Raw genomic sequence first — 26308 nt, forward strand, 5'->3', positions numbered from 1 at the left:
ACATCGGAGTAATCCACACAGACGATTTGGCATATGTTTTATACCGGATGCCCTTCCTGCAGCTCAAGGATCTACCATTGGTGAAATATATCAAACTTACAAAACGTATACATCTAATATGATGTTTGTAAACAGAGTGAAGCTGAACCAGAATGGTTCTCTTACCATTAACAGCATAAGAACTAGACACTCTGGACTTTATATAGCAAAGATCAGCCACAAGACCGGGACATCATACAAGAAGTTCAGTGTTGTTGTCTATGGTGAGGATACATTTTGTCAAGCAATATTACAGTCACAATCATAAGTTGTTGTGAATATCAGCCTAAATATGCACAAAGCCGCAGATGATCATGTGACTGATACAACAGTTATATACATATATATAATCTATGTCTGTGGATTTGTTTTTGTTTTTGTTTTTTTGTAGAGTCTCCATCTGTTAATGATTCTAGTGAGGCTGAAATTAAGAGTTTGTCAGTGAAAACGGGAAATCCTGTCACTCTTGAGACTTTTTCTGGTCTATTTGGAAATGATCTGAAATTGTGGGGGTTTGGAGATAAAGGAATTCTCATAGCTAAATGTGATGCAGAGGCAAAAATTACCTCATTTTATAATGATGCTGTTGATGGAAAATTCAAAGACAGACTGCACCTGCGTGATACTGGAGAACTGACCATCAGAAACACCAGAACCACAGACTCTGGACTTTATAAACTGAAAATAATCAGCATCAGTGGACATACCTCATACAAAAAATTTAATGTTACTGTCAGTGGTGAGTAACTCAAGAACAGTGTTGAGGGTAATGCATTACAAGTAACACCAGTTATGTAATCAGATTATCTGATTTCAATTAAAGGGATAGTTCACCCATAAAATGAAAATTCTGTCATTAATTACTTGCCCTCATATCATTCCCAACCCGTAAGACCTTCATTCATTTTCAGAACACAAATTAAGATATTTTTGATGAAATCTGAGAGCTTTCTGACACACCATAGACAGCAAGGGTCCTTCCATGTCCAAGGTCCAGAAAGGTACCAAGAACATCACCAGAATAGTCCATGTGACATCAGTGGTTCAACCGTAACTTTATGAAGCTAAGAGAATATTTTTATGCGCAAAAATAAATAAATAAATAAATAAATAAATATAACTTTATTAAACAATTCTTCTACTCTGCGTCACCCTAGTACCATATTGGAGAGTGTCACAATGTATGTGCACGCTCTTTAAATGTAAACAACTCCCAATATGGTACTCTCCAATATGGCACTAGGTTAATGCAGAGAAGAAGAATTGCTGAGTCGTTATTTATTTATATATTTTGTAGACATAAAGTATTCTTGTAGCTTCATTGAAATAAAAGTTCAAATAAAAGTTGGACCACTAATGTCACATTAACTATTTTGCCGATGTTCTTGATAATGTGGAAGTACCCTTGCTGAGGGTCAGAAAGCTCTCTGATTTCAACAAAAATATCTTAATTTCTGTTCCGTAGATGAACGAAGGTCTTACAGGTTTGAAATAACACAAGAGTGAGTAATAATGACAGAATTTTAATTTTTGCATGAAATATCCATTTAAATGCTTTTGAAATGGTGTTGTCCTTATAGTCCTCTGTGTCTAAATGAATAATGTTTGTTATACTGTAGATCAGACACGTTCACTCACATTGATGACAGTCTCTCCTTGTCCTCATAGAACAAACAAAAAGAGTTAAAAAACCCCCTCCAAATTCAGGCCTGTCTTTTGGTGCTGCCATAGGGATAATTGTTGCTGTTCTGCTGGTAATTATAGCTGCTGCTGTGATTTCTGATCACTGCATGGTTGACCAAGATAGGCAAATGCGTAAGTAGTACAGCTAATACAGAGAAAAAGATAAGCTTTATTGTGCTACAGCGTAATATCAGTTTTATCTCTTGAACTCCAGGTAGGTTCGGTCCCAAGACAGTGTCAGTGATGGAGGGACAACATGTTACTCTAGTCACTAATGCTGTTATAGAAGACGGTGAGCAGGTACAGTGGAGCTTTGAGGGTAAAACAATCACAACTGGAATGAACGGAGATATTAATAAGACCTCGTATGGTGATGATGAGACATTCAGAGACAGACTGGAGCTGCACCATCAAACTGCAGATCTCATTATCAAAAACACCAAACCCAGTGACGCTGGAGTTTATCAACTACAGATATCCAGCAGCAGCGGAAAAGCTATATGTCAGAAATATAGTGTTGTTATCAGTGGTGAGTAAATGTCCTTCTTTAAATATAAGTGCATACACTGAAATGATCTTTTCTTGTGAATTTCTGTGATTGTCTCTGTATTTTCTTGGTGAATCTATAGGAAACAGTGAACGAATCATCAACTGTAATGATGTAGTGCTGAGTGAAGTTTGATAAGACACGCCCACCAGTGTCAATCACTGTGACATCATCAACATTTCAGCTCACCCAAAAATGAAAGTTCTTTCATAATTTCAGAAACATCATTGACCTTCCAGAGCCATATTCATTGTACATAGTGTATGAAACTGTTATTGTTTTCTGTTCAAAGTTATTGTCCCTATGTCTTTATCCTGTTGAATATATAATTTCACCAATCGCTGTGTAATTATATGCAAATAATTATATTATTATTTGGAAAGCTTAAAGTCGTCTTGTTCACATTTTATATAATTTACTTTTAAAGTTATTATATTACAACTTAAGTTTTAATGATGTTTAAGCTTGATTATCACAATTGTTCTCCCTGAAAACATTTCTGCCATTTTGAATGCAGGCCGTGGCTTGTGCAGAAAGTTTAGTTTTATTATTTACAAACAAAAATCTTTATCTTCTTCAGATAAATTTGTCACATAAGAATATTTCTAAAACGCAACATATATGTTAATGGTGTTCACATTTATTAAAATGTTATCTGTACTGTACATATATGCAACATATCTGCAGTAATTCATTTACATAATAAAAAAAATACATATTATCCTTTATTTGTACAGTTTAATTTCTAAAACCAAACGTATTTTTTACAGGCAATTAAATAAATAAATAAATAAAAATCATTTGTATACCAGTGTATGGCCATATATTTGATTTCCTTATAAGATTACATGTCATTGTAAGTGGTTTTATCAGCAGCAGCATCACCTGCATAACATGCTTCTTCCTCGTCAGGAAGCTGGACATTTTCTCTCACTGAAATATTATGAACAATTGCAGTAACCTCCAATACCAGAGCATCCTCTGAAGTGGCTTAGATTCAGACCACCACTGAGCACCACAAGACTATAGAAAAGCAAACGTTTGAGGTTAAAAAGTATATAAATTGTCAATTTGTTTCAAAAATGACCGATCGTTTTGCTAGATAAGACCTTTCTTCATCGGCTGGGATCGTTTAGAGCCATTTGAAGCTGCATTTAAACTGCATTTTGGAAGTTCGTGGCACCATTTAAGTCCACTATATGGAGAAAAATTCTGGAATGTTTTCCTCAAGGAACATAATTTCTTATCGACTGAATAAAGACATGAACGTCTTGGATGACAAGGGGGTGAGTAATATCTGTAATTTTTTGTTCTGAGAGTGTACTTCTCCTTTAACGCGTAAGGTAGAAAGGGTAGAAAAAATCTAACGTGATAAAACTGGACTTGACATATTGGTACACTTTATCAGATTACTTAATTTACATATTTTCGATATTAATTTGAAGCGTCCAATTCGCGGGAACATTAACCCAAATCTCAAACCCGCTGCTGTACACAGTATGCTAACCTAATGATGACCCTTCGATGCCGCTGGAGCTCCGCCTAGTGGCTGTAAATAGTAATCTAGAAATACATTTCAGTTAGAGATAGTAGGTGCACTATATGCGGTTCAGAATGTTGCATAAGAGTTTTCATTATTCCTATCAGTCAGATCTGTTATTGCCTTTAAATAAATTAAACTGATTTGGACATGTAGGAGAATCTGAACTCCTTCACAAACAGTTTGTCCACCCATCAGATCAAACCACATTGCTGTAGATGTAAATAAATTACACCAGGTTTCACTTCTACTTAAACTGCTAGTGTATTACATGAATTTAGTGAATCACAGATACAACTTTGTTTAATGATATTACGAGAGTGGACAGTAGAACAGTATTAAAAAAAAACTGAATCTTTAATAAAAGTCACCAAAAACAATGCATGCTTAATTGCCTTTGTGTGTCATTTCAAGGGTGCAACAAAAACAAGAGCTCATGAGACCATACAGTATACCATGTTTACAGCCATGTGTTTAATTTAATCATATTCTGTGTAGATACAATCAATAAATTAAACATAATTTGTTAAAAAAATAATATACAGCTGTGCAAGTACAGAAAATTAGTATAATGCATTTTTATTATTATTTTGGGGATTTTACCAGTAACCTTCAGCAAACATTTCTTGAAGTAAACCTTCTGCTCAGTTCATGTTGTTGGTCTGATTTTTCTCCGCTGGTCTGATATTTGGTCTCTTCCGTCCTGTTCAGCTGACTTCTTGTGGATCTGATGTCATAAACCAGCACAGCAACAACAGCCATGCCCACCACAGCAGAGGCGACCAATCGGACCACAGCTTCAGTAAAACCACAACAGCGAATGCAGTCTGGGAAGAAAACGAAAAACAAACACTGAGTCAAAATAATGCATTTAGCTGTCTTTCAGACAGACTCATAGGTGCTAGTTTTGTGGGTTGTTATTAGGAGCTCAAGCATCCATTAAACAGGCAAAGCATCTGTGAGATTTGCTTTGTGTTTTCATGCACATTTTCCTTGTGTGGCAACATAACTTGTTTGGCTTCACTTCTCTGTTTCGCATCAGTTCTCTGTTCCTGTAAATTTCAAAAGGAATATGAAAAAGCAAATGCACCCCACCCTCATGTCTTAAATAAAGCGCTTTGGAATGGCATCTGTCTTAGACATAAATGTGATGTAAATGTAAATCTTCTCATTTTAATTGTTTCATGTGGTTGATTTTTTTAAGGCACCAACCAGCAGTAACATAAGTTTACTCTATGTTTGGCCTCAACTGGATCTGTGGCTTATTGAGTTTTGAATTCAGAGTGCAGAAAGTATATGTTTACAAAAAAAAAAAAAAAAACAAAATGAGACTAACATGCCTAAACCTAATGTTCTTGTCTGTAAATAAATGCTAATATCACATGACGTACCTGAACTTGGCTGATAGAGCTCAGTAATGTTGGCATCCTCAGTCTGGTTGACAGGTGAATTGTTCACCATGAAGTTGGACGACACATAATTTGAGCTTGAATTTGATCTTTCTGGTGAAGAAGAACTGTGTGCTGATAACGACAGATTTTACTGTGGCATCATATCTTAAATGTTCATAGATGTTCAGTTTTTAAATTGAATTAAAGTCACTGATATCATAAGGTGTAGTAGTAGGTGTAGGTAAAGTATATTGCAAAAAAAAAAAAAAAAAAAATAGTAATATTCAAACAAAAATATAATTCAAACAAGGGGCAAATTATGCTGTGATTCTCTAACCTACCATAGACTGTAACATTGAAATTTATGTAGTTGGTTTCTCTGATGACAACTGATAGTTGATAAAGTCCAGAGTCTGTGGTTCTGGTGTTTCTGATGGTCAGAGATCCAGTTTGGTCCAGCGTTATTCTGTCTCCGAATCTCCCATCAACATCAAATGTTGAGTTAGTTTGAGCGAGTCTGTTGATTTCAGCTATTCGAGTGTTTCTGAACATCCACTGTATTAGTAAATATTTCTGCATTTCACTAACATCAGTGTTTAGAGTGACAGAATCTCCCTCCATCACTGATACTGTCTTCACTTCATCTGTCACATCTAGGGAACAAACAAAAACGTGTTTTGTTATAGACTGAGACTCCTGTGCTTTGGCCTCAAGCCATAATACATCTCTGTGTACAATAAATATCAATATATCTGCCACTGTTCATTAAATTGGAGAAAAAATAATGTTGATGAAAAAAGTTGATGAGAATTACTGAACTGGTTTGTTCCTCTCAGATGATTTTATATGTGCACCCATTTTCATGTGCAAACAGAAGTGAAACAAAACATGATCTGTGTATCAGTTTTTATTTTATTCAGCTAACCTGTTACTGATTGGCTCATGTTCTTATTTAGTTTTCCTACAGATAATATTAAATGCTTTAAATGACCTTACAAGAGCTCGATTCATGTTGAAAACATGTTGAATATTATAACAGCAATTTGAATTTTCATCATTTATGATCAGTGTTAATCAAATATTACTATGTAAATATTCAAAACAACAATAAATAAATAAATAAATAAATAAATAAATCCTGACTGTTTTCAAAAACAAACTTATTTTTCTCTAACAGGAAATTATAACTTACCAACCAGACACCACAAGCACATCGAGCACAAAACAAAAGCATAAATCATATTTCTTGACCAATCGCCCACCACTCTGTAAATGTCTGAGAACAACTAATGCTCACTGCAGAGCCAAATGAATTAAATGGGTGGATCTCGACCTGTTTATGTTTAAGGTGGGTGGAGCTCTGTCGACAAGTACATATATGTGGGCACGCCCACTGGGACCTGCTGTCCCTGTTTATAGCACGCAACTAAAAAAATTCTTAAATATTGTCTTGTACAACGTACTTAGTAATGTTTTATTTTCAACATTGAAGGATATAAGCATAACAAAACTAAAATTTGAATTAAATTAAAATCAAAATGGGGGGGGGGCTATTAAAAATATGAATAAATACTATATAAATAATACTAATAAATACTAACATTGGTTAATTTCAGTGTACTGACCGAAGGACCCTATTTCTATCTTTTTTTTTTCCAATAGCAATATTTAGATATGATTTAACAGTTTATTTTAATAAATATCAAAAAGGTGTGCATACATAGATTCAAACTTTAGCCTACAGTTCGTTTTGTGACTGTAGTCATTCTCCTTATGTTCATATACATGTTTCATTCATATACATCTATAAACATCTTTTGTTGATCCTGGTTCAACATTACTGTCCAAAAATATAGACTTCACCCAATCTCTACCCCTAATCCTACCCATAATTTATTCCTAAAATCAGAGGGAAATTATATCTTATTAGCAAGGCTTCGCAGGCTGCTAAAAATCAGAGCAAAGGCATTTAGATCAGGAGATAAAGTAGCTCTCAAAACAGCTCTTATGGCATCAAGAAGGCAAAACATCAACGTGTTCAAAAAATCAACAAAAACTTCAGCAACAGTAAAGATGCTCGACTCTGCGGCAAACCATTCAAACCATCACTGACTACAAGCCCCTGCCATAGGCCAGTCCCTGCCACTTCTACTCACAATTTGAGATTCAAAATGACACACCTGCATATAAACTACACACATCTCCAAACAACCAGATTCTCTGTCTTTCTCCAGCCAATGCTTGTGCATTGCACTACAAATCATTTTACACTTATATCTTTTTTGCACAATTTCATGTACAAAATATCTCTTTTGCACAATTTCATGTACAGTATTTTTGTAAAGTTTTTGTACAGACTATGTATAGTCAACTATTTATAGTAGTATTTATAGTATAGTCAGATGGTTAACTGTTGTTTAGGTCTATAATTGTTTTTCTTGTATTACTGTATGTTTATATTTATGTTTAACTAGCACCATGGTCCTGCGAGACATGACATGAGATGGCTTTTAGCTGGTTTTACATCTGAACTCTTCATTTATTAACAACTTATTTAATATTTTCTTTAAACCTTGTATATTCAGACAGGCACCTGCAATTATGGCCAAATTAAAGACATGTTGTGTGTGAATTTGCACATCATTAATTACCCCCAGTGTTTAATTAAAAAAATAATAATAATAATAATAATAATAATTGTCTCTAAACATTGTCTCTAATTGGCCTGATTAGCTAAGCCCTCAAAACACTTATTTACTGGTACAGAACTGCATGATTTGTAAATAATATGTAATACTTTAGACTTTGCAAAAATGATTGCAGTTAGTTTTTAAAAGGTAACATTACATTCCTAAGGAGTCTATGCTTACATTTCTTTTCAGGAGCACTAGGAGCACTAAAAACAAAAATAGAAACAGTGACAGAAATTAACCTTCCAATTATAAGGTGATATTTGACTCCTTTGTAATGCTAACTTTATTAAATGTATATCATCATCATTTGTGCCAAAAAAAAAATAGATTTATAAACTTTTATCAAAAAGTTTAATTAAACAATAAATTCAATTAAAATAATAAGATACAATCAGACTGAATAAGTTACCAGTCAAATAAAATCAGTATCAACAGTTCATCTTTGCATGCCACAGAAGAACTCAAATGTGGCTTTAAGGATTTTTTTACAGAATTTTTGATATGACTCAGAGGTGGCATTAATGCTTCTCATTTATGTTTTGATATTAAATCTCAAACTTTGAATATTTAAATAGTTTAAATGACTCAATTTAAAAAATGACACTGAAACCGCCAGTAGATGGCAGCAAGAGACTTTGTGACTGACTAATTCATTAAATCGCAAGTACTGCTCACTGCAGAGCTGAATGGCCTCCAGCTCCCGCTCTCTGGATGTCCAGCTCCACCTCTATGTGAACTAATGGGTGGAATTATGTTTAGGATAGGGTAAGGGGTAGGGTTAGGCGTTAGGGTGTGGTTAGGTGTTTATCTCCACCTATTACCTCCAGCAAGGGGGAGCTAGTCCAGCAAGCAGGTATATTAGTCGTTCAAACATAGCCCTGACATCTAGGCTAAAACAAGGCTGTCAGTGAAAATTTAATAGACGTCTAACCATAGCCCAAGAATAGACTAGACATCAGTTAAAATTGAAAGTGAAAGTAACGAAGTATTGTCAACTATGGTGACCCATAGTCGAAATTGGTCCTCTGCATTTAACCCATCACAAGTGCACACACACAGCAGTGAGAAGTGAACACACACACGCACACACTGTGAACACACACCCGGAGCAGAGGACAGCCATTGCTCCAGTGCCTGGGGACCAATTGGGGGTTCAGTACCTCGCTCAAGGGTACTTCAGTCATGGTATTGAAGGTTGAAAGAGCACTGATCATTCACAATCCCCACCTTCAATCGAATCGAACCAGCAACCTTTGGGTTACGAGCCCAACTCTCTAACCATTAGGCCATGACTGCCCCCCACTATTAAACGACTACATGTATACACATAATAGACAGTGAATATGGGTCTAGGATAAAACAAGACTGAATTTGGGCTGTCAGTGAAAATTGAATAGATGTCTAACCATAGTCCAATAATAGACTAAATAGACAGCTAATGAATGCCTACATATATACATCTAAAACACAACAAAATGGCCATCCATCCAAACAAACTACATATACAGCTTTTATTAAGAAAAATAACATTAACAACTTAAGACAATACAAAATTATAAAAATGCAAAAGAATTAATGTTAAAAAAATAAATATTATAAATACATTACTTAAATATAAATATTATGATAAAAAATATGGAATTTAACAACTTAAGATAATACAAAAATATTTAAAAAAAAATAACCTTAGTTATTTAAAAGAAATAAATACAAATCAAGAGCATGTTATCACACTTAACATTAAAAATGACCAAAAAAAAAAAAAAAAAAAAAAAAAAAAAAAAAAAAAGAAAATAAGAAAAGCTTTTTTGACACAATTTTTGACTTTAATTTCACTAATTGTGACAGAGAGTCATTCTCTTTTACTTGGATGCACACTAAAAACAAAAACGAGGTATATATTGTGCATCAGTGTGTAAAAAAAGACAGAAGCTCTCTGGTAAATGTTGTGTTGTATATACATACCACTAATGACTGAGAACAGTGCAGTCTTTTTAAATGCCTCCTTCTGCAGTGGACCACCTTCTTAATGTTGAATTTGGACATATGAGGGAATTTTTTAAAACACAAAAATATAATACAAATTGAGGTGGTTAACAATTGCGGACAAAATTTTACATTTTAAAATGACCAGTAAAGGAATTATTTTTTACATTTCTGATTTGCGCTGTAACTTAAGTATCGACACCACAATGTTTGATTAATGTGGCACATTTTGAAGACTTTATCTTTCTAGCATCCTTCTGGCACTGTCTTTAAGGTCTCTTCCTTCAATTTTGCACAACATTGACACCTGAATAACACATGCCAATGTCAGGCAGGTAGTCAAGTCAAGTCAAGTCACCTTTATTTATATACCGCCTTTAACAATACAGAATTGTGACAAGGCGGCTGTACAGTATTAAATAGGAAACAGTACATCAACAATGCCAAAGGCAACAGTAAACACTCACTTTTTAGGTAAAGGTAGTTAATCAAAAACAATAAAATAAAATGCAATATTGTGTTAAGAGAAAGTGTCCCCAACTAAGCAAGCCAGAGGCGACAGCGGCAAGGAACCAAAACTCCATCGGTGACAAATGGAGAAAAAAACCTTGGGAGAAACCAGGCTCAGTCGGGGGGCCAGTTCTCCTCTGGCCAAAGGTAGTATTATATGCGTCAGTGTAAAAGTGTTCAAAATTGTCTGGCGCAACTAATTTCATAACAACACAATGATAGCTGCTGTAACTAAAGTGTAGCCCAGTACATACATTAACCACTAACCTGTACACGGAATAATAAATTCATCCCTTGTTTCAATTACTTTATGTTTTCTGATTGTACCGGTTTAATGCTGCATTGCACATCTAAGCTATTTGCACTATTTTAATACTGCTGCAAACTTTTTATATTTTTATATTTTATATTTATATTGATAATTTTATATTGCAATTTGAAATAATTTGTATTTTTGAGCTTTAGTATCAATTTGTTTCAAACTAAATCTTATTGTACATGTACAATGACAAACATATTCTATTGTAGTAGATATTATTGACACTGCAAACATGATGGTATATCAACCATTTCATGCGCTGCCTGGTTTATGTTTGCAAGCACAAAAAGCTCCTGAACACTAGTTGTTTCTTTTACTTTCATTCTTCCCCATTCACTTTCAATGGCCAGCCATTTTGTAACTTTGTGCAGTTTTGTACAGTTTTGCCTACTTTCAGATAAATGAGGCCTACGATTAATCAGATGCAAATAGAAACTCAAAACCAGTTCTAAATGAAAGAAAACAAGTTGACAAAAAGATTGAATCCAATATTTGGTGATAATATAGCACAATGACAGATTTATAAGCAAATGTTTCGAGTCCAATTATTTCTGACCGGGAACACCACAAGTGACTTTCTGCAATTTTGTACAGTTTTGCCTACTTTCAGATAAATGAGGCCTACGATTAATTGGATGCAAGTAGAAACACAAAACCAGTCCTAAATGAAAGAAAACAAGTTGACAAAAAGATTGAATCCAATATTTGGTGATAATATAGCATATTTATAGATTTATAAGCAGTTATTTGGAGTCCGGTCATTTTTGACCGGGAACACCACAAGTGTGACTTTTTGCAATTTTGTAAAAAATAAAAGCATTCCTGATTAATCATTCAAGCACATTAGTGTGAGAAACTGTGCAAATTTTGCATATTGTGAAAAAAGTTATTCATAAAAATTATTGTTTGTCAGACATCTACATAGTCATCTTTGGAGTGTTTCTGAACAATTATACAATTTCTGAAAATAAACAAAAATTGAGTCAGTTTTTGCAAATAAACTGTTCATATATTGTTGCCAGTGGGACCTCAGCAAAAATTAACTTCTCAAAAATTAATATTTTTGCAAATGCAACCGTTTAAGTCTGGAGCCCTGTAATATAAAACTACTTACTGTGTGAATTGTTGGAAACACTGCAGGAAAATGACTTAAATTCACACCACACAAACCTGGAAACTTCCTTTGGCATCAAGGAAACCGTATGTGTTCTAGTCACATGCATGTGAAAAGAGTACCTCAAATGAAAGCAAGCACACAAAAATTATTATTGTTAGATTAAGACACATTTTACATGCTGCACAATTAAAGCTAGCAAAAAGGTGGACGTAAAGATTTTTATGTTAAAACAATAAACTGACAAGCACATAACAAAAGAAAAACACAATGAAGCAATTTAACAGACGTTGGACTGCCATATGAGCATTCATATCTTACAGAGCAACTAGTTTACATTAACATCAACTGTTTACTGTAATGAATGGTGATTCATAATATAAAAAGACTTCCTGGCAAATCGTTGGAATAAATATAGCTGCAAGCAGCAATTGTGGGGCCAAGCACAACAGAGGCAGAATGAGGAGCTAAGCATAGCAAGGAGCAACAGACCGACTGTAACAATGAGTAACTAAAGTCATTTTAGGATGATATCAGTTGAAATGGCTGAAAAATCATAAATACAACCAATAATATAATTTAATGGCTTATCAATTTCGACCAATAGGTGGTGCTGTTTTCAAATTGATGTGATGTGTTCTGTGTGAGGTGACAATGACACACACAAATTTTGGTGTCATTATGCCAAAGTTTTACAGAGATACAGCCTCAGAATCATTTTGGCATCAAGCCTAAAATCTGTAGTGGCGCTGTACAAAAATGGTTTACTCTATCGATACGAAATCCATAACTTTGAGTCAGGACAGTCCGAAGATGATCTGACTCAATTTTGGTGAAAATCGGATTAACGGTCTAGGAGGAGTACGAACAAGTAGGTTTTGTACATTGATCAAAATGGTGGAAAGGAAGTTCAGCCAAGTATGGTATAATTGGTATGTATGTTGTCGGCATGACCCAAGGAATCTATTGACATCAGTTTCATTACAATAGGCTAATGTAAGCAGAAGTTATTAGCATTTCTGTAAATTTCTTTATAACTTTTGATCACAAGGTGGCGCTGCCCCCAAACTTTTTGAGTACTGTCAGGGCATGGTGCCGAAGACACATACCGAGTTTTGTAACGATACGTCAATGCGTTTGTAAAATATAGCATTTTTGGACAAAATTCAATATGGCCGACACCCAAATTGGCTGACATGGGAAAATTGGATATGGTTCGACTCGGCATGATGCACCGAATCTGAAGAGACCAGTTTCATTACTTTTGGCCTAACTATTCAGAAGTTATAAGCAAAAATACCCATTTTTCATGTCTCCTTTCATGTCACTAGAAGGCACTGCGCCGAGACACTGCAGGTAGTCTCAGGTCATACTTGTTATAACAGACACCAAGTTTGGCCTCAATACGCCAAACCGTTGCAGAGATATAGCTTTACAACTATTTTTGCGTGCTTTTCATAGAAACGGTTTGACTAATCAACTTGAATTCCATAACTTTTTGCCAGGATCGTCTGAAGATGATCTGAGCCAATTTTAGTGAAAATCAGACAAACCTTCTAGGACGAGTTCGAAAAAGTATGTTTTACGAACAAAATTTATAGAAAAAAAACTAAACCTTACGATTTTTTAATTTTGGACTTCATTCGACTGGGTGTGAGCCAAGGATTCAGAGAAAAAAAGAATTTTACACATTCTACAGTATAAACAACACCCAGTCAATGAAGCACTATCTCCCTCTCATTGCTTTAAATGCAATAGTTGTAACAGAAGTTAATTATTTTTTTCGGTATCACGCAAATCGCAGCGATTGGCGGCTTTTCACACAGAGCGCGTTTTGTATTGCATTGTTTTTCACTTCTATTTTTACCAACGTAGGCACGAGAGCTCAACCTCCACCTTCCCTTCGGCACATTCGCGATAAAAAACGGCGCTTTCCAACATCAGTAGCATGTTATGGTATTACAGCTGTGAAATTACAAAAAAAAAAAAAATAAAAAAAATCTCTGAGACAAGAACTGAACTTAATTGTACATTTTATTAACATTAAATCCTCCCATTTTCACTTCAAAATTGGAGAAGCTGTGCCTCCCCTGACGAGCTGCCACTGCTAGCACTAACCTTACCCTCCGCCAAAATAAACTGCTCTTGAACAAATAATTAAAAAGACTAAAGATTACCAGTTCAAAACGATTTTTATCTCATGTTTAACCACACTAGAAGCCGACAGATTCCCGCAGGATTGGCTGCGGTAAATCGTTATATGCCGGCCTGGAGCATCTCCGAAAGCACATAAAGCATTTTTTTTTAAATAGGTGCCATAAATTAACGGCGTATTTTAAACTTATAAAACTACATTTTCATCCAAACATATCTTAAAAGTACAATTTCCTCACATAAAAAAAGTAATATTTCTGTTATATTGTGTGTGTGCGGGCGCAAATTAGGATGTGACCTTTGGTCGCTGTGGAATTTATCCCAAAGATTCGTTCTGAACTTGAGCATATTATATTCTTTTTACAGCGAACAAACTATTTACTGTAATAAACTGTGCTGAATTACATGAGATATTACTTACTGTGCAAATAGACAGAATGATGAAATCCTCGGGGCTGGAATGAAAGTGTCTTCAGTTTCCACCGTGAACCTAAGTCATGACTGGAAACTCATTTTGGCGCAAGGGATGCGCACAGAACTAGTTTAATATTTTCTAACTGAATTTAATTAATTCACATGGATTGGATTTAAAACACGTGTAATTCGCACAATACCAATTAATATTAATTACTTAAAACCGAAAACTAAATTGTAATTATTTAAACTAGCAAAACTGAATTATGCTTAATTTAATTGGGGCTATAATCATTTTATAGCCGGTCTGACTACGGCTACAAACAGGCTACGCATAGAACATATCAAATAAATGAAACCAAACGCATTGTAAACGCCGTTCTGCTTACGTGATGGAATTTCTTACAAGTTACTTTTGGGCTAGAATGGGGTCACATAGCCGGACTAAATCGGATCTATAGTTAACCGAGACGGTGAAATGACGGTTATTGCTTGCTGGGAGAGCTCCATCTCCTCCTATTTGGCAGCGAGCACCCTCAGATTCATTCATATATCAGCTCAGCTCAGCAGTGGCTTTGTTTGGAACTATTTTTGTTGACGAAATAGAGGACAATCAGACAACAATATCCCTAAAATGTTAGTCACTTAATATTAACTTTTAAAATCAAAACTGTATAAAACTGCTGCATAAACTCAGTTTCCTTTGTAATCATTAAAAAGCTGCCACTCGTCTTAGTTCACCGCGATCTCAGAAACTTGGATTTTAATTAATGTATTACACTCTGAACACTGAACACTGAAACTATTATTTAAATCGTCTCTACTTTGTCTGCTTTCACGCTCTATGCTTTGGGGACGCGCATCGACAGAGAAGCATTTCCATTGGCTGCAGTCTGCAGGTATGGCAAAAGACGGCACTGGGCAGCGAACCATAGACACAAATACACTGCTGCGTTTTTTAGCGTTTTTTAATTGGTAAATATGTAAAACAGTATAATTTCAAAAAAAAAAAAAAAAGCCTAACCAGTTGGAAGTGAAACGCCGTCCCCCCTCAAAATTCACTCCCCACTGTTGTTTGTCAATCATTCACCAACAAAATTTCAAGAAGAAGAAGAAGAAATTCACTCCCGGACTCCGTACACTCAAAAAAATGATTCTTTAAACCTACTTAATTCAATTATGGACAGTGGTTCCACACAACCAAATTGTTTTTGATGAACATGAATGGAATTTTCTGAATCTATGCAAACTCTTTGTGTTGTGACAACACAGCTGAATGAGGAAGAATTTATGTGAAATAGTAATGTCCAACCGACTCAATTTATTCACTTCCCTGTAACTTAAACCAGTTAAGTTTAATGAACATGTTTTGGTTTATTAAAAACTGGCCAAATATGTTTCACTTTATCAACATAAGGAAGTTTGTTTCAGACAACTCATTTAAATTATGGACAGTGGTTCCATCCAATTGGTTCTAGTTACTTTAACTAAATGATTTCAAGTTAAAGTTACTCCCTTCAACAAAGCATTTTTTGTGTAATTATTTTGCAATGAATCACAAAAGACAAGATGTCACAAATTATCAAGTGTATTTGTTAAACAAGAGCAACAATTACAGTTACAACCACATTACAAAATTACAGAAATATTAAACTACTGTCATTTTCTAATTGGCATATAAAGGTAACCAATCAAACCTTAATCCAGGAATAGGAACTGGCTCCAGAAATAAATTCTGCAGTACTCCAAATGTGTACCTGATTTTAGGAGTTCAGGTTTAGTCCATATATCAGTCTCAGCAACATGTTTTTTCATAGGGTTTACTGCTAAGGTCCTGAAGAACTTTATCTTCCAACACTCCAGCATCTGCTGTGCTGTCTTCAATGTCTGCACCTTCAAATCGTATGACATAGATTCCCATGATTCCTCTGGATCACCTCCTGAGTGCTGCCAACGTCTGTATCCTAGAGAGGATATTTAAAAGAATGGAGTACTCAAATTATTGCGTATTAAATTTACCTTAGCATTTATCATCCTTGAAAATACCAATAAATAAATAAATTAATAAATAAAACAACGTACCATATACTCCATAATAACACTGCTAGTGTCTTCATTTGGGTACTTCAACGTCATTAGTCTAAAGATGCAGACATGAGATTTAGCCTTTACATTTTTCTAAAAAAAAAAAAACATTTGAAAAATGTCATTATTATTCTGTCTGATCATTTCCTTACGGGAAATACAGGCAAGCAGTTCAGATGTAACTCTAACTAACATTACAGTGGAAAATGAAACTATAATAGTACTGGACCAGATCAGCACAGAAAGTCACTGTCCTGCAGACTTTAGCAATATTCCCAACTAAAGGGATAGTTCACCCAAAAATGAAAATTTTGTCATTAATTACTCACCCTCATGTCGTTCCAAACCCACAAGACCTTCATTCATCTTCAGAACACAAATAAAGATATTTTTGATGAAATCTGAGAGCTTTCTGACCCAGCATAGACAGTAATGCAACTGAAATGCTCCCAGACCCAGAAACGTTGTAAGGACACCAGTAAAACAGTGTAAAAATCAGTGGTTCAACCATAATTTTACAAAGCAGTGAGAATACTTTTTGTGTGCAAAGAAAACAAAAATATTGACTATTCAACAATTCTTCTCCAAACTGCGTCTTCTGCCATTATTGAGATTCTGTGTGTGATTCTGCTGACGTAGAACATGCATGCGCTGGGCCGGCAAAATACGTGATTTGGAGGAGAAGAATTGTTGAATAAAGTAGTTATTTTTGTTTTCTTTACCCATAAAAAGTATTCTTGTAGCTTTGTAAAATTATGGTTGAACCACTGATGTCACATGGACTATTATATCAAAGTCCTTACTACATTTCGGGGCTTGGGAATATTTCAGTTGTGTTGATGTCTATGTAGGGTCAGAAAGCTCTCTGATATTATCAAAAATATCTTAATTTGTATTTTGAAGATGAACGAAGGTCTTACAGGTTTGCTAATCAAAGTTTACTAAAAGTTCCAGGCAGGGGTGTTGGAGCTAAACTCCAGAACACTGTCTCTCCAAGAGCAGGTTTGACACGCCTGCCTTGCTTTAGAATGTATTGTTTTTGGGAAGCTAATGTATTTGCAATATCTGTCAGTTTACGGTAATACCATATTTTTATATTTACTATATTAATAACCCAATTCTTATTATATCTGTTAATGCCTATGACCATAACCCTAAAACTCAGTGGCTGGTGAGACAATGTTTTAAAGGGGTCATCTGATCCAAAACTCACTTTTACATGTTGTTTGAACACATATGCATGTTGGCAGTATGTGTACACAACCACCCTATGATGATAAAAATCCACCCAGTGGTATTTTTTAATCATTATAAGTAATATGCCCTTTTTCAAATCAGGTCATTCTCAGCTTCTAGTTGGTGTGACGTCACACCGATCAAGGCTGCTCCCACAATAGTTGATTTACATTCTTACCGTCTTATCTTAGACCTGCCCTAAATGAGCCGAGTGAGAGCTGAGAACAGTCTGACCACCATTACTGTATTTAAAGGAACATGCAACAGAATGGCCCACTCTGAAAAGGGCTGATTTTGATATGGTAAAATGGGTGTTTTTTACACTACCACTGAGAAATTTTAACAAAAGTATGCTATGGACTTCTCATTAAGACTCTAAAGAATCATATCAACAGCATCTGATGACCCCTTTAACATGATTAAAAAAGTTTTTGTTGAGTGTAGCTGTTCTTACCTGTGTAGTGGGGACCAAGAGGGTTTAATGCTTTGTCCAAGGACTCCTCTTCGGTTTGCAATCATCTTCATAAGTTTTGCAGTGTGGATCCACCCATTGGCAAAGACAGTTGACACTAATGGACCTATGGTTATTCTGCCTGTCTCATATTCTGCACAAATCTGTAAACACATGAAGTACAATTTGTTACAAGAGCACCCATATATAGTTTAACAGCAAAGACAAATTCAGTGATCAAAACATTTGTGTGATTACTGTCATGTATATTATTCCAAAAGGGTGGACATGATCTGGAGCATATTTAAAGTCATAAAATGACTGTAAAAAGCATGATTTATAGTTCAGGCACAGCTTTTCACAAAAACATTAAGTTTATAAAATGATAAACATCACATTTCTGCCTTCAAACCATTTTTAAGAAAAGGAATGAGTCAAAAGTATCCATTAAATACACACACACACACACACACACACAAACATATACATATACATATGAAGAGTTCATTTGCAAAAACAAATAAATCCGTTTTTATTAATATTCATAAAACATGTTTTTATTGTGTGTGTGTGTGTGTTGTTGTTTTTTTTGTTTGTTTGTTTGTTTGTTTTTTTGTGTTTTATTGTGTTAGTTAGCTGTATTTTTGAGCTATTAATATTCATTCAAAATAAACCAACCACAGTTTGATTGATATTACTTGGAATGCAGAATAATTATTTAAAAAAAAAAAAAATTATCTGTTCTTGCAAATTAACTCTTAATATATACAAATATACACATGAACTCTTCATACACACACACACACACACACACACACACACAAATACATGCATACATAAATTTATTAACATATAACATATCAATATATCTTAGTGTCTTACTTGTTTAGATTTCTAGAAGACACATCAGCTTCTTAACCATCCACCAGTTCACATTTACAACTGCGTGCATTCCTCTAAAACAGAAAATGCAAAATACCCTTATTACTTTTGTTTATAAAGGATGAAAAGGCAATACAGCGGTTCACTTACCTTAGCCAAAACTTTTTTTCTCCGTCAGTAAAGTTGTGACATTCCTTCATTTCGCCAAAATTAGGCAGCGATGAAGAAACCCGTGATCAAATGTATGCTGTTATAAAAACGAATAGCAGATAAAATGTTAAAAGTATGCAGCAGTCGAATGTGGCATTATTTGTACTTGCTTTCGTGCTTTAGCTAACGCTAATTTTACTGGGACTTGAGTAGCCTAGAAAGAGCACAGGAAGGTTTTATTTAACTGCCTATATATCATTAATAAGACGGAAAAGCACTTTGAATTTTAATAATTCGCCGCATCCTCTGTTCCACAAGCACACGTACAAATACACTACAGTCCATATGCGCGTTCACATCCCAACCGCACGAAATCATCTATTAACGGCGCAATATACCAGTTAAACTCGTCTGCAAAACAACACTAAAAGCATACTAAAACACTTATAGAAATTAAAGTTTTTGACTTAACACAAAGAAGTCTTTAGATTTTCTTACCTGACTGGTACTTCTAGCTCCGACGCCATGATACACCTCCTTCGCGCCGTCTTCGTAAAATGCGTTGGAAACGTCATATCCGGTTTTTTGAACGGCGAAATTAAACTGTTTACGTTAGTTTAACGATTGATAATCAAGTAAAATGGAAACTTAAACAGTTTAAATTAATAGAGCACAATACACTAGTGTTTTGGTGGGAAAAGAAATATACTTGTGTTGTTTTAACAATAAATACCTGGGTAAAATGAACAGTGGCACAAAACCATTTTTTTGAGTGTACCCCGCTTCCTCAACAAAGGTGCTGCTCCAGGAACATGTCATACTTGGTGAAATCACGTTCACCAATCGGTGGTTCTGTCTCAAGTTTCAACATTCACCTCAGACCTGCGCTGTTGTACCCGGACACTTTTGGTAACGACAATTGTGTGTGAGAACCTTTGCGGAACGCGGACGGTCGAAACATATTTTGGGCTTTAAATGTCATTCACATATTCAAGAAAAGCCGCGACTGCCCGCTGCTTTCTCGGTTATATGTTAGTGTGTTTTGGGAGATATTCGCACGTGTAGCAGGTTTGGGCGCGGCAGGAAGGATGGCAGGTTTGGGGAATCCAGGAAGATGGAACCTATTGGATATGCAGCAGAGCAGAATAATATAACCAATCTCCATTTATCATCATGTTTGAAATCTACACAGCCCTATAAAACATATAGAGGATGCCATTGCTATGTCTTTTCTTATTATTCGTGGACGGTAAGTGGATTTCTGTCTTGGAAGTTAAAATTATTTTTTGGTTTCATTTTAGCAGAGGTCTACTTTCAGTGTCTAGTACCTTGAAAGTAAATGAAAGGAAGACAAAACAGTATTTTACATGTTCCATTGCTACGTTTGATTGCACGTATACATTTTTGCATTTTAATCGGGACTAAAACATGCCAGTAAAGATTTTCTTCTTCTTGTTGTTCTTCTTCTTATTATTATTATTAACAACAATAACAATAACAATAATAATAATTAATAATTAATAAATGCGTTATTAAAACATTAATCTTACAGTTTTATATATATTTTCGTGAAGGTCGCGTGAATGTCGCGGGTTCAAGTCTCAGTATATGCAGGAATTGTCGGCGAGGGTTGTGAATGAACAGCATTGTCTTCCACTTTCAGTAACCACAACCGAGATGCCCCTGAGCAACACACTGAACTCCAGTTGCTCCCTGTGTGCCTCAGAAAAATAGCTGTTCACTACTTGTGTGTACACTTTGATGGGTGAAATGCAGTGCACAAATTCTGAGTATATTTGTGCACTGCATTTCACCCATGCTTGGCCACACAAATTCAGTTCAGGAGTGAAGCAAGTAAGTCACTGAATAAATGTCCCAAAAACACTTCATGTGCACTTGTGGTCTTACGGAATTACAATGGCCGCTGCGTGCGCGTGTCCGTTAAGTTCACCAGACCATATGGTGTCCCATTCCACATTTTAGCGTTCAGAAGGGTGCGAGCGCCCCTTTCGCGGTCGTTATGCGCCCTCGATTCGCACTGAGCCTGCACTGAGATCAAACTCTGCTGTGTTACTCGGTGAAAATAAATAAATAAATAAAAACTTTATTCTACTTTTTTTTTTTTTTTTTTTTTTTTTTTTTGCTATATATATATATATATATATATAGAGAGAGAGAGAGAGAGAGAGAGAGAGAGAGAGAGAGAATTTTGTCTCTAAAATGTAACAAAATATTACCGTTTTCTTTACTGAACTTCTGTATGAAATCAATATTACATTTGAAATCATGCAGATATTTGGGAAAAACTAGCACCCTTGAGCCACATATGCATTAGTATGTATGTGCCTGGGATACCATGCCCACTGGTTTAACACTAGTGGGCCATGTTTTTAATTTAATAGTACTTTTCTTTTCATTCACGTTGTGTACAATATAATGCCATATCTGCATGTCTTTTTAGTTAAATCTGTTTACTGAGGATACTAATGTGGTACCAGATTAAGCTATATTTATAATTGTGAATTTATGTTCTGCAGGTGTGTTTAGTGCAGAAACAAATGAGTCAATGTCAGTGATGGAGGGAGATTCCATCACTCTACACACTAATCTTACTGAAATACAGCACAGTGACACAATACTGTGGCTGTTTGGACCTAAAGACTCTCTCATATCTCAAATAACAAGAAGGGATGATTTGACCTCATTTTTTGTCACCGATGATGTGGAATTCAGAGGCAGATTGCAGGTGGATCAAAATACTGGATCTCTCACCATTAGAAACACAAGAATCAAACACTCTGGACAATATAAAGTAACCATCGCTAGGGAAAAGACTACAACCAAGAAATTTAATGTTACTGTAACTGGTGAGTGTATGAGAATACAATCGCAATACTAAGCAATGGTGAATGTGACCGCACAACTCTGCTCCAATTTCTATATAAAGATTCGATACTGCATCAAAGAAGCATTAAAAAATTCCAGCACTGATTTAATTTGTATTCCAGGTGTAGTTGGTGAGACGGGTGGAGTGAAGTCAGTATCAGTGACGGAGGGAGATTCTGTCACGCTACAGAATCATGTTCCTGGAGTACAGAGAGACGATCTGATAGTGTGGAGGTTTGGAGATAAAGGTGTCCTCCTTGCTAAAATCGATGTAGAAACCAAAGAGATCTCATTAAACGATGCTGATGAGAGATTCAAAGGCAGACTTAAGTTGGATCAGACTGGATCTCTGACTATCATGAACACAAGAACTGAACACGCTGGAGTTTATGAGCTACAGATCAGAGGCCGCGAGAGCTCACAGCAATTCCTTGTTTCTGTCAAGGGTGAGTGTTTATAGAGCAAGTCTTTCAAAGTAATGATACAGCTGGGTCAGTGTTTCAAACATACTTTATCAATTTATGGGAATTCTTGGTGTTTGAGTAACAGAACTTTTTATTACATTGTTTTAATTGCATGAAACTCAAAAATCTAATTATGTCACAGTGAACACAAATCTGTACAATGTATATCTTCGGAGCGTGGATTGCTAATCATTCGATTTATATTGGGAATTTGGCACGGCTTTGCAAATCTTTTAATCCAGACCGAATTTCGTAGCGGGTTCGTGAATCATTTAATTCAGATCGGGAATTTGTAGCATGGATCATGGATCGCGAATCATTTGATGTAGATCGGAACTTCGGAGCGAGTTTGTGAATCATTTGGTTCAGATCGGGACTTAAGTGAAACGTTCTTTCTTTCTTTTTTTAACACTAGAACCGCCACGGGGTCAATTTTACCCGTAACTGTTATTCAAATGTACATAACAGATTTTCAATAAAACACTCAAGTCTCCCAGTCATTGACTTTTACTAAAATTGTGTAATTTAAAATCCCCTGGTGTTAAAAAGTGTTTAGATAATACCAGATCGAAAAACGGAGCATTTATACCTAAAAGCGCCAGCGCGGGTCAAATTTACCCACTATATAATGCGTGTATTTTCGCACTGTCATAATCTTGCCGGTTATGTATTTACATTGTACATTGCTAGGCAGCGCCTTTTACTCACTAAATTAGTGGTTATCAGTTTCATAAACAAAGTCAATATGAGTAAAAGAAGGCAGTTTATTGATGCCGAAGAGGTATTAGAAACACTAAATACTATGATTATTGGAGAGTCTGTTATGCGTCCCGGGTCGGCTCAGCATCTCACGGCTCATCTAACTGCGATCTCATATTTAGATGTTTTAGCCTAACGTTACACATATTGTTAAAACTTTGGATTATTTATTTAATTTTTGTTTTGCAATTTTTTTATTGTTTATTGTTCGCTACTGTGTTACTATTTATTCTAGTCTGGCCGTTTCCTGATAAAAAAGAAATCCGATCTATGTAATGAATACAACCTTTTTTTTTTTTTTTTTTTTTTTTTTTTTTTTGATTACCCTAAATTTATTTGTGTTGTTCTCTTATTCAAATTATAAATTATATAAGTAAACAAATTAATTATTCATTAGGTGAAGCTGTGCTCTTGAATTTGTCATCGCATCATCATATGCAGTGTGCGCAAGTTATTATTACACATTGTTGTCTATGGGCTATTTTTGTAATTTAAATAACATGAATTGTCTTAATTTATTGAATAATGACAATGAATTCTAATATTACACCACACAATTATGTAGTTACTTCCTTTTAATTCCCTTTGTCAGCGCAGCCTTGTTTATGTTAAATTGGCTGTTATGAAAACGGACTGTAGCCTGCATAAAAATCTATAAACATAAAACAACAGGGCAAAAATATAAGTTGATGACTAGACAATCATTTTTTTTTTATGACACTAGACACTTCTTTATCAAGGCAGTGGCATAATACAGTGAAATAAACTCTTCTTAAGCCATATCAAAACGCTTGTTTGCGCGTGGGTAAAATTTACCCGCATGGCGGTTTTAGGTATACAGCGACCTCTGGCGGTTCTAATGTTAAATTACACAACAGGAAAGATCAAACCATAAGGCAATACAGTTATAAAAAATAGAAAGAAAGTGTACATCATTTTAGATGTTGTGTCCTTGAATTCACAGCAGCATAAATTTGGAGTGTTTTCAAATCCTCACATTCCCTGTCTCTCTGCAGCTGTTCCTGATCCGGGTTGGTCTCCAGCTGCTATAGTTGGGATAGTGACTGCTGTTTTGTCGTTTCTAACTGCATTTGTAGCTGGTGTTGTGATTTACTATCGCCGCAAGATCTCTGACCTAAAAATGCATGTGGGTGAGTATTAAAGCTGATACAAACAATGCAAAAACAATGAGTTTTATTAAGCTACAGCATAATTTAAATGCATGTTTCATAAAGGTTTTTGCTTGATTAATCATATTGCATATCACAGTATTAGGGAAAATGTCAGTTTTACAGCAATGAAACGTAATAAGGTAAAATTTAGCTTGCTTTCATGAACACATTTCTATGTGTTGCTGTGACAGTTGAAGAGAAGTCAGTGGCCGATGGAGATTCTGTTACTCTAAAAACTGATACTGAACTACAGAAAGTTGATGAGATACAGTGGTACTATATAGAAGACAACAATCTCATTGCTGAAATCAGTGGAGCGACCAGAACATGTGATGGTGTTGATGGAAGATTCAGAAGCAAACTGGTGCTGGATAAGAAGACTGGAGATCTCACCATCAATAACATCATGCTTAATCACTCTGGACTCTATAAACTCAAGATCAGCGGCAAAAACAAAAAGACCGAAAAGAGATTCATTCTTACCGTCAACAGTGAGTAGATCGATGATTTTATATTAATATATAAAGTGTGACATGAATTTTATGAAGCTGCTTCGAATTCATGTCTTGTGAAAGTGCTATACAAATAAAGTTTACTAAAATTACAATACTAAAGGAATTATTATTAAAATGAATGATGAGGAATCATTTAGTTCTCTACTAATATATGGGACATTAGTAGAGAACTAAATGATTCATCATTCATCATCAGTTCACTAGATTAAAATGTCATCTAAATGTATGTGATAATGAAAATGCAAACTAAATTCCTTCACACTTTTTTGTCTTCTCTATTTGTGTTTCTCTGTGTTTGTACATATAGTGAGGACAGTGACAGCAATCGTGGGAGAAGATGTCCCTTTAAATACAGAGATTGAAGTACAAACTGATGATCTGTTACTGTGGACATTCGGAGCTGAAAACAATCTCGTTGTTAAAGCTGATTCAGGAACGACTAGTATTGGTGCGAGATTCAGAGAGAGACTGGTGCTGGACAAGACAACTGGATCTCTAATCATGAGAAACATCACAACTGCAGACTCAGGACATTTTAAACTGCAGATCATCAACAGCAAACAGAGTCGATTCAAGAGATTCAATGTCACTGTTACTGGTGAGTAGAACAACATTTATTATAATAACTATTTATTTATTTAAACAGCAGCTCCATCTCTTAAATATCTGATTGGTCGATTGGTGTTCCAAGAATGTGTGGAATGCCATTCACTTACTTATGTGAGCAACTGTAACATCATCCATATGTAGATGCAGATTTAGTAAAACTGTTTTATTTATTTTTTATTATTATTATTATTATTATTTCTGTTATTTTCTCCATTTTCTATCAGATTCCACAGAAAACAGAGTTGATGAATCACATGGATCGATTGTACTGAATCCGCTGTTGAAAGGAGGACAAGTTCAGTTTGATAGACACACCAGTGACAGTCACTAAGTCATTAACAGGTGTGCTCAACAACATATTTCTAATTTTATGAAAAGAAAGAAATTAACCCATGTGTTGTTGAAATTTTTTGGTTTTAGATGAACAGGGAAATTTTTATAAAACTCTTTCATAATTGACTCTTTCCTCAGCACTGTTATTTAAGCTGCTGTGCACAGCCAGCATAACCCCCAAGAATAATTCAATATATTAAAAGAAAGAATAAAGACACTGTTTTTAAACAACAACAAAACATCTTTCTTTTTTTTATCAACATCTGAAATGTTGGCAAGCTCCAAACAACAAAACAAAACCAAAATCTGAGAAATTAAAGACTTCAAAAGGCTTTTATTTAAAACAATCCAGATCAGATTCAGAATGATGATCAAA

The 26308-nt window shown here is 35.1% G+C and overlaps 2 protein-coding genes and 1 long non-coding RNA gene across 4 annotated transcripts; 1 reads left to right on the plus strand and 2 right to left on the minus strand.

Moving 5' to 3' along the window:
* Positions 1–4313: 4313 nt before the first annotated feature.
* LOC127154177 (uncharacterized) lies at positions 4314–6485 on the minus strand. The gene is made up of 4 exons (XM_051095584.1): positions 6393–6485; positions 5542–5853; positions 5201–5332; positions 4314–4636 (listed from the first exon to the last, which is right to left on the minus strand). The coding sequence occupies exons 1-4, from the start codon at positions 6439–6441 to the stop codon at positions 4422–4424; spliced, it is 708 nt and encodes a 235-aa protein (XP_050951541.1). The 5' UTR covers positions 6442–6485; the 3' UTR covers positions 4314–4421.
* Positions 6486–15962: 9477 nt separating this feature from the next.
* LOC127154183 (uncharacterized) lies at positions 15963–19863 on the minus strand. Of its 2 annotated transcripts, none has more exons than XR_007825454.1 (6): positions 19693–19863; positions 19195–19291; positions 19045–19118; positions 18166–18326; positions 16473–16568; positions 15963–16354 (listed from the first exon to the last, which is right to left on the minus strand). It is a non-coding gene; the product is annotated as an uncharacterized LOC127154183 (long non-coding RNA). The 2 variants fall into 2 exon arrangements; XR_007825453.1 differs by having other exon boundaries at positions 16473–16530; positions 19693–19860.
* A 219-nt stretch (positions 19864–20082) lies between these two features.
* Positions 20083–26302, plus strand: LOC127154165 (uncharacterized). The gene is made up of 7 exons (XM_051095571.1): positions 20083–20443; positions 21732–22061; positions 22203–22526; positions 24320–24454; positions 24667–24966; positions 25298–25588; positions 25824–26302. The coding sequence occupies exons 1-7, from the start codon at positions 20407–20409 to the stop codon at positions 25928–25930; spliced, it is 1524 nt and encodes a 507-aa protein (XP_050951528.1). The 5' UTR covers positions 20083–20406; the 3' UTR covers positions 25931–26302.
* Positions 26303–26308: the final 6 nt, after the last annotated feature.

This window comes from Labeo rohita, chromosome 22, assembly GCF_022985175.1.
Source record: "Labeo rohita strain BAU-BD-2019 chromosome 22, IGBB_LRoh.1.0, whole genome shotgun sequence".
Lineage (NCBI taxonomy): Eukaryota > Metazoa > Chordata > Actinopteri > Cypriniformes > Cyprinidae > Labeo > Labeo rohita.